General features: G+C 46.3%; 1 protein-coding gene across 1 annotated transcript; it reads left to right on the top strand.

Annotated features, from left to right (window-relative positions):
- The first annotated feature begins 3,143 nt into the window (after nt 1–3,143).
- On the top strand, nt 3,144–5,930 carry IER3 (immediate early response 3). Its single transcript, XM_083728802.1, has 2 exons — nt 3,144–3,414; nt 4,612–5,930. The coding sequence occupies exons 1-2, from the start codon at nt 3,223–3,225 to the stop codon at nt 4,936–4,938; spliced, it is 519 nt and encodes a 172-aa protein (XP_083584928.1). The 5' UTR covers nt 3,144–3,222; the 3' UTR covers nt 4,939–5,930.
- Nucleotides 5,931–9,702: the final 3,772 nt, after the last annotated feature.

Raw genomic sequence — 9,702 nt, 5'->3', positions numbered from 1 at the left:
ACCTGCACCCAGGCCCTGTGCCATCTTTACCTTCGAAGCCTTCCTTGCCTCTCCCCTGCCCTTATTTCTCCCTGTCCTCAACTCCCTGCTGTCTATGACCTTCAGCACCTCCACCTCCAATCCCCTCCATCATCCCAAGGTCTTTTGCTTTTTCCTGCTCTTTTCCATACCTGGAACTACCTCTTGGAGCATCTTTGTGAGGTCTTCTCCTGCCTTCGTAGCAAATCACAGAATTGCAGAGTTGGATGGGACCCCACGGGTCATCTAGTCCAACCCCCCAGCAATGCAGGATTCTTTCATTGTCCATTCAGTGCGTGTGTGGGGGACAGCAGAGTCTTGTGGCATCCTGAATACCAACACGGTCATTTATTACACCATAAGCTTTCATCGAATCATAGAACTATAGGGTTGGAAGGGACCCAATGGATCATCTCGTCCAACTCTCTGTGGTGCAGGAATCTCAGCTAAATATGTCAGCTAGATAGCTCCGTTGGTTAGAGTGTAGTGCTGATAATGTCAAGGTTGTGGGTTCAATCCCTGTTTGGGACAGCTGCTTGTTCTTTTCTCTTTTTAAAATTTGTTTATTTATTTGGTTTTTCAAATTAAAATTTTACAGTCACATATATCCAACATGGGGACGCAGGTGGCGCTGTGGGTTAAAGCCTCAGCGCCTAGGACTTGCCGATCGAAAGGTTGGTGGTTCGAATCCCTGCGGCGGGGTGCGCTCCCGCTGCTCGGTCCCAGCGCCTGCCAACCTAGCAGTTCGAAAGCACTTCCGGGTGCAAGTAGATAAATAGGGACCGCTTACCAGCGGGAAGGTAAACGGCGTTTCCGTGTGCGGCTCTGGCTCGCCAGATGCAGCTTTGTCACGCTGGCCACGTGACCCGGAAGTGTCTCCGGACAGCGCTGGCCCCTGGCCTCTTAAGTGAGATGGGCGCACAACCCCAGAGTCTGTCAAGACTGGCCCGTACGGGCAGGGGTACCTTTACCTTTTTATATCCAACATAAAACATAAAAACAAGATTCCAAGGAATCTCTTGGACTTCCCTCCTCCCCTTTGTGGGTCCTATTGTTAATCATTTCCTCCTGCATCCTTTATGACAGGGGGAGGCAACCTAAGGCCCGGGGGGCCGGATGTGGCCCAATCGCCTTCTAAATCCAGCCTGCAGACAGTCTGGGAATCAGCATGTTTTTACATGAGCAGAATGTGTGCTTTTATTTAAAATGCATCTCTGGGTTATTTGTGGGGCATAGGAATTTGTTCATTATTATTTTTCTTCAAAATATAGTCCGGCCCACCACATGGTCTGAGGGACGGTGGATCAGCCCAAGGCTGAAAAAGGTTGCTGACCCCTGCTTTATGATAATCCAAAATCTTTTACCCCTCCATTGTGTCCAAAATTCACCATGTGATATTCCAAGCCTACTAATGATTTTAACTGTTTACAAAGGTTTTTAAGTGAAGTTATAAATTTTCACCATTCCTTATTAAACCTTTGTGTGCCTGTGTGCAGATGTCGCGCTGCATAGATTTATAAAAGTCACTGGCTCTTTGTGTATTTATTCCCCCCCCTTTCTGTTTTTTTATAAATCTTGATGAAGTATTCAACACATATTTACACAACCATTTGCCATATTACAGTTTATGCATGAACGCTACACAAGAAAAGGAAAATACAACAAAAAATAAAAAAGGAAATAAAAAATGAAAGTAAGAAGGATAATATAAACTTCTGATTGTTCTCAAAAAACTAAGTCTCATTTGTTGCTTTTTACACAGTATCATATTATTATACTTTGTTTCCTTAATTTCCTTCAGAGAAATGTTTTTTAGTTTGTTGTCTATACAAGACAAGAATCATTTAAGGTCTGCCAGGAGGTATTTGCTATCATAATAGGTTTTCAAATATTCTTTAAATACTATCCATTCTTTATTCACCTTCTGCGCTGGCCTCTTTGTGTACTTCAAAGACCAGGGCAGGATGTGTGCAGTGCCAGATTTACATATAAGCTAAACAAGTTATAGCTTAGGGCCCCACTCTCTTGGAGGCCCAAAAAAATTTAAAGGAAAAAAAACCTGGATGTACATTTCCAAAATATAAAAAACAAATAAAATAAAACCTACATACAGCAACAGTGTTTTGTGTTGTTTAGGCTCCCATGATGCAAGCAATGGGCCCCGCCTGCTACCTAAAATGTCACTATCACTATTAATATACTTCTTCTTAATTGTATTTCACTATTAATATACTTGAGGGACATGGGTGGTGTTGTGGGTTAAACCACAGAGACTAGGGATTGCAGATCAGAAGGTCAGTGGTTCGAATCCCCTAACAGGGCGAGCTCCCGTTGCTCGGTCCCTGCTCCTGCTAACCTAGCAGTTCGAAAGCACGCCAGTCCAAGTAGATAAATAGGTACCGCTCCGGCGGGAAGGTAAATGGTGTTTCTGTGCGCTGCTCTGTTTCGCCAGAAGCGGCTTAGTCATGCTGGCCACATGACTCAGAAGCTGTACGCCGGCTCCCTCGGCCAATAAAGCGAGATGAGCGTAGCAACCCCAGAGTTGTCCGCAACTGGACCTAACGGTCAGGGGTCCCTTTACCTTTACCTATTAATATACTTCTTCTTAATCATATTTCAGTTCAACAACCACTTTGATAAAATACATATTTTGTTATACGCAAGTGGCTTCAGATACCTATCAGGTCCATAACTTACCATATAGCATATATTCAACACAAGAAACAGCGACAATTCCTTGTTGACAAAGGACAGCTGGACATATAAAGGGCCCCATTACCTGCAGTAGTTTAGGGCCTCATCCAACCTCAATCCGGCCCTGGATGTGTGCATCCATATAGGCAGCGAGCTATTAAATGAGGAAAGGGCACTGGCGCGCTTGTTTGTTTTCAGCCTATATCGCTCTGCTCTTTGCAAATTACGCAATCCTGCTCTTTTCACTCTCTCTCTCTCTTTGCGTGCCATTGCCTCACATTTCCTCCCGGGCGCTCAGCCAGCTCTGCACTTTGGAAGGTCTGGATTTTCCAGGCTGAGCTGTCTGCCGAGCATCAGGCTGCCTCGGCCAATCGGGTGGCGGCGGGGGCGTGGCCTTTGCCATTCATAAAAGCTCCGGCCCGGCGGGCGCCTAAGTCAATCTGACAAAAAGTCGCTTCGCTCTGCGCTCGCTCTCGCTGCTTGAATACCTTGTACGGCGCGACTGCGACGATGTGCTACGCTTGCACGCCAGCTCTGCCCGCCCTTAAGATGGTCCCCGGCCCCGGCAGGCCTGAGCCCACTGGGCCCCAATACTTCACTTTCGATCCTCTCCCGGAAGCCGGCGACAGCCCGGCTCCCAGGAACCTCTCCAAATCCAACAGGATCAAGAAGCGATCCCGGAGGGTGCTTTATCCCCGAGTGGTAAGTGATCGCACCCACGCCCAGCAGGGGAGCTCGGATTCCTGGGTTCATCTGGAAGGGGGAGGGGGTTTTCCTGAGGGGCAGAGAAACGGGACCCCTCTTAACAGCGCGATCCTATGCACATTTACTCAAGAAGTAAGCCTACTGAGTTCAGTGGGACCTTTTCCCCCAAGTAAGAGAGCGCAGGGTGGCAGCTTTGGGGGAGATCAGCAGATTCTCCCAATCCAGGTTTCTAATAAGAAGGAAGGAGGGAAGGAAGAGGAGCTAAATAAGGTTTTGCAGGCACCCTACATTTAAAGAACACCCCCTGAGAATTCTGGGAACTTTAGTTTGCCCCTCACAGAGCTACAATTCCCAGCACACTTTATTTAAAAAACAACAACACAGTTCCCAGGATTCTTTGTGTAGAGGCAGAATGTCTTTTCTGTGTATGGTGCGTGTTTCATAATATCCAGTCCTAGTTCCCACCCTTTACTGGCAGGCCTCCTGAGCTTTGCCAGAAGTTGCACGGCTGACTAAAACCCCCCACAGGCAAAACTTTCCCTATCCTTGCATCTATCTGCAAGGTAAGGTGGCAAGCTGCTGGATTTACGTCATGCATCTGCCAGGAACGCATGAGCTTTGCCAAAAAAAGGGGGCGGGGAGTGGATGAAGGGGGAAAACCTAAAGAGCTTGCCAGCAGGGAAGATGGCAATCCAGTCAACATGCTAAAACAGGTACAGAGGCAGGATCTGTTCACAGATAAACATCCCATGTTACCTGCTTCAACATGTTGTAGGATCCTCCCCTCCCCACTGAATCAATGGGGAGAGAGTTCCCTCTCCTCCATAAGGTTTGGTAGCAAGGACTTTCCCTAGTGGAGCAGAGCCAAAAATTTGTTTTGGGTCCCCCCCCCCCTTGAATTTTGATCTGAGGAAGGGTGGTTGTGAATTGGTTGGTGGAGCTAAGTAACTGCATAGGTGAGATTAGGAGGGGTGTATTTTGAAAAATGCATTGCAACATGCTGACAGCAGAGGGAAATCACTGGTGAGTTTGGTGCAGGGCAGTGGGAAACAGCATTGCATTCTGGGAAAAAGGCCGCCCTGCAACTGGATTTCTAGGCCAGCTGAAAGGGATTCTGGGAAACACGCATAACTCTGAATGCGAATCTGGGATCATTCTTGTGTTTCTAACTGCCTGCTCTTCCTCTCTTTACAGGTAAAGCGCTACTATCCCGCCGAAGAGCGCAGCTACGTCAAACACCTTTTCGTTATCCTCCTCACTATCATCTTCTTCCAAGTCTACAGTGCTGAAGAAGAATTCTCTGTCGTGGACGCCTCCCAGAATGCGGAGGAAAACGTCTCTGTCTGCTCCACAGAGATGAGGGGATCCCAGGAGGAGAATGTCCTTGAGCAGCTCATTGTGGCTTCCTTTGAAATCGAAGAGGCAGCCAACAGCACCGGTTGGGACTGGGGAGATTGGGAGGCAGCCGAATCTGCCATCGACATCACCCAGTTTTTGGAGCAGAGGCCAGCTGCTTTCTGAAGACCCCCAAAGGGAGAGAACTGTGAGGGGGTGGAGCTCAGGCTGAAGTGCTCACATCTGGCTTGAGAAAAAGCAGAATTCAAGCCACGAATGAGTTAAATGCCGTTTGAAACACAGCCAGCTCCTTCTGGCGTTCCGGAGCAATTTTGCTCCAAACCAAGCAAGACTGACGTCAAAAGAAACTTGAACCAACACTACATTTTCAACGGAAAGGGGAAGGTTTTGTGTTTTTATTTAATGTTATTTTATTTCTGCAGCAGATCAGACATCTGGCAGGCAGAGCGAAGGATGTTAATTTAATATTTATTTAATTAATAATAATTATGTATAATAATTATGTATAATTTAATGTGTTTAATTTAAACTGACTTAATTTAAACCTGCATGAAACTGGGAGTTTGCAAGTGAAAATGCTGGCTTACACCGTTGGGCTGAAATAAAAACACACACAACTTGTAATGTATGTCTTTCTCTGTCGTGGCCGGACATAATCGTATTAGAGCTTAAGTGGGGAAACATTAAAAAAAATTGTGAAGATTAAAGTAGGGTTCGGAACATTGGAGGATGGTGCTATGATGTTCTTAGCTGGTTTGGTGAGGAAATTATTAGTGTGACAGCTCTGAGATTACAGAAAATCAGATAGGTAACAACCCTCCCACAAGCTCTGACATTTTCTGAGGCTGATGGGGGAAAAACAAGCCACAGCAATTCTGGCTCACTGACAGAGAAGGACACGGTGAAAAGGAAAAGCAAAGGCATCATAGGAGACTTGACTTAAAATTTATTCTGCTCCAGATATTAGCCAGCAGTGTTTGCTTACTGTGTAAGCATACTCTCAAAAGCAACAACCACTTCCAAAACAGCATTTCTGAAATTGCAGTAGATTTCTTTTGTGAATTGCACTTGTGCGTGTCCACGCTATTGCAGATGAATTGTCTGAACTCTGTATGTTCTGTGAACAAAAGTGAATAAATGTTTTACATGAGACACACTTTTATTTTTGGTCTGACTGACACTTTTGTCAAAGTGTTGTGGCAGGAGGAAAGCCTAGTCAGCTGGGAGATATAATAGAAAAATAAAACAGATGACTGCAAAGAGGGGCTTCTGGGCGAAGAACATTTGCTGGCAGTTCCAGTTTCAATCCTCAACATCTCTGGGTAGTGTTGGGAGACATCCCTATCTGAAAACCCAGATAACTGCTGCCAGTCCGTGTAGACAACACTGAGCTAAATGGACCAGCTCAGCATATTGCAATTTCCTTGCTTCAGAAGGGATTTAAAGGTCTTCAAGACCCTGGTCAAGCGCTATAGCTTAGCAGTACTTCCCTGTTACTATATAGGTGTGAGTGATAAGCACCAAGATGGGAGATTTTGGGTTGTATCCAATGCACTCGTTCTGTCACTGCAAGGACCTTTAGCTGCTCAGTGGGACTCCCCCACTCCTTTCCCCCAAATTGCTCCAGAGCAGGCATAGGCAAACTCAGCCTGCCGGATGTTTTAGGACTACAATTCCCATCATTCCTGACCAGTGGTCCTGTTAGCTAGGGAGCATGGGAGTTGTAGTCCGAAAACATCTGGAGGGCCAAGTTTGTCTATGCCTGCTCCAGAGGGTTAGGGGTGCAGAGAAATCATTAACTGATTTAGGAGGGGCGCAGGAAGAAGTCAGGGACGTTCAATTGCACAGTTAAAAGTTATTGTACTGATCAAGAGAGTGTGTTAATTCCACCCTCTGCTTCCGTAGGCAGTAGCATCGGTAATGCTACCAAGAATTGTGCTAGGTACATTCCTTATTTTTAGGAGTAGCTGAATGAACCCAAGAAGAAGAAGAGTTTGGATTTGATATCCCGCTTTATCACTACCCTAAGGAGTCTCAAAGCGGTTGACAATCTCCTTTTCCCTTCCTCCCCCACAACTAACACTCTGTGAGGTGAGTGGGGCTGAGAGACTTCAGAGAAGTGTGACTAGCCTAAGGTCACCCAGCACCTGCATGTGGAGGAGCGGGGAAGCGAACCCGGTTCCCCAGATTACGAGTCCACCGCTCTTAACCACTACACCACACTGGCTCTTACAAGAAACGGCCAAGAAAGGCTCCAATAACAAACCCAGTTAAATATAAGGTTCACGGCCAACTAGCTCTTACATACTGTATACTCTATCAGGAGCAAACAAGAGGCTGTGGTCAAGTTGTGTGCAGAGTAGAGGACTCTGGGTGATGTACGCAACCAAGTCAAGCCGTATCCTTCAAGGAGTAGCAAAATCCAGGGAGCTTGTTACCAATGTGACCATGGATGTACTTGGGGTGTACCTCCAGGCCGGCGCCATTTTGCAGGAAGAATTCAAGCACATGCCATAACTTTAGATTTGCACTGTTAACGTGGGTTAAAATGCTCTGTCAGTCTAGTGGGGGTGGGGGTGGGGAGTTCCACTTGCCGGGGGCGGGGTGTCTGTTTGCAGGTTGGAAAGTTACAAGGAAACGTGTTTAAAAGTGTGGGGGGTGTGTGAATGAACGATTAACAGGAAGACATGCAAACATCCTGCGAGAAAATCAGCAGGACCACTCCTTGCCATATAACTTCCCCATAACCAGTCAGGATGAATGCTCAATAAAGGCCAGATATAAATCAAATCCGCACCATACATTTAAAGCACTATAATACCACTATAAACAATAGTGGGTTCCCCCCCAAAGAATTCTAGGAGCTGTAGTTAATGGTGTTGACTGTTATTTAGAAGACCCCTGTTCCCTTCAGAGAGCCACAATTCCTAGAATGCTCTAGTTTATCGTGGAAACTCTTGCCAGTCTAGGCTTTTGGGGACACCCACTTCCCATAAACTATTGTCTAAACTGGCAGGCCTGTCAGTATATGGATATATGTGGATTTAGGGTGCTAGGCTGTCGCTCAGAGGTCCCCTGAGCTGCCCACAGCTTCAGTGTCACTCGTGGGGAAACCAAGATGACGGAGTGGTGAAGGACCCATTTCAAAAAGGTCATTATCTACCCTGCTCTTCCTTCGGGGAGGTAATGACCCAACAGCCTGTTTTATCCTCTCATCCATCTCGTGAGGCAGAATAAGCTCACTAACTGGCTGAAGGTCATTCCGTAAGCTTCATGAGTGGGTGGGGATATTTTTTATTATTTTTACCAGGGTGTCCCTGGTCCTAATCTGACATTTAACCACGACACCCTGCTGGCTCATCCAGCCCATTTTTGTTTTTTTTATCAGTTGAGCAAAAACTATGGGGAAATAATACTTGATTCATATTTCTGGTGACTTGAGAGCTGATTGTTATCTCAGGGCAAAGGAAGGTTAAGGCCTCTAAGGTCAGACCCATACCATACATCAAAAACACATGTAACACACATTTAAAGCACACAGCTCCCCCCCCCCCCAAAAAATAAAGCCTGGGAACAGTAGTTTTGTTACCCATCACAGCGCTACAGTTCCCAACACCCTTAATAAACTACAGGATTATTGGGGGGGGATCACGTGGTTTAAATCTTTTAATCTTGGCTTACCCGGGGTTCAAAGTTGGTCTGTGAGACTTTTTCCCCCAAACTACAGCTGCCTGATGTGTGACATCAGATATGTGGGTGTTGAGACACAGTTGCCAAGGCACAATCAGCATTAAAGTGCACACCCAGCTGGCGAGTGGAAGCAGGTTTCAGCTGATGGGCGGTAGAGCCAAAACCTGCTGAATCAGGTGTGCAAGAGAGTTCGCTGCAAGCAACTCCCTCACACACCTGGTGAGCATGCCGAATTGAGCATAGAAAGGAGTTCCCTGTGGTGAACATCTTAGCACAGCCAAGCAGCTTAGCACAGCTGCTGTGTGTGGTGCCCCAAAGTCCCAGCATCAGGACACAAACATGTAGCAAAGTATAACATGGAAATAAAGGCTATCAGACCATTAAAATGATGCCCTTGTGAATTATACAGCTTCCCTCTTCCTTCAGCATAGGAAAAGACCACATGTTTGGTAAATTAACAATTGGTTTACTCACAAACCCTTCAAAGGTCAGGTTCGTGTGATTTTCCATACATCATTCAGCAAAACTGTCTTAGTCACAGTGGTGAAAGTTTCGAAGAGCATGGAGGTGTGACCTAGCTAAACCCGGCAGGACAGCTCACTCTATGGCATTAACCCTTTCGTGTCTTGACTAGACCTTTTGCATGTTGGTCATCCCCCTTATTTTTGGGGTGCATTGTGGAGTACAGCCTGTGAATCGGGATTGTGGAATCAATAAAAAAGCCCCCTTTGATTCAAAAGGGTAGCATTATTCAATAAAATTATCACTCCCACAAGAGGTACAGTAGTGATGGCCACCAACTAGGGTGGTTTTGAAAGAGGCTACTGTGACAACAGGACACCAGACTGGATGGATTTAGGCCCTTCTTATGGTTTTATTTGACGCTGACCCCCCCCCCCCCAGGTAAAAAATATATATGAAACCAGCAGGAAAGAAGCCTTGATGGTTGACAGCTCCATTTGTACTCCACCTGAACTTGAAAAGGCAAGCCAAACAAATCCTAATCCCCCCTTGGTGATTAATCATCTGGATTAAACGAGGAAACAAAATGGGGTCGTATTTTGGTGAGAATGACGCCGTGTAGATGTTACGGGGGAAAGTGCAGGCAGGAGAAGCACCAAGAGCACAAATGAACTGCAGTGCGGAAATTCCCTTTAAAAAAAAAAGATGGGGCGTTATCAGGCTGAGCAAATCCTGTCAGATGCAAGGGGCACGTCATAGCCCCACCATTTTGAGGGG

The sequence above is a fragment of the Podarcis gaigeae genome (genome assembly GCF_964106915.1).
Source record: "Podarcis gaigeae genome assembly, chromosome: 2".
Classification (NCBI taxonomy): Eukaryota; Metazoa; Chordata; class Lepidosauria; order Squamata; family Lacertidae; genus Podarcis; species Podarcis gaigeae.
The sequence above is the reverse complement of the archived record's forward strand: the minus strand, read 5'-3'. Positions and strand labels throughout refer to the sequence as shown.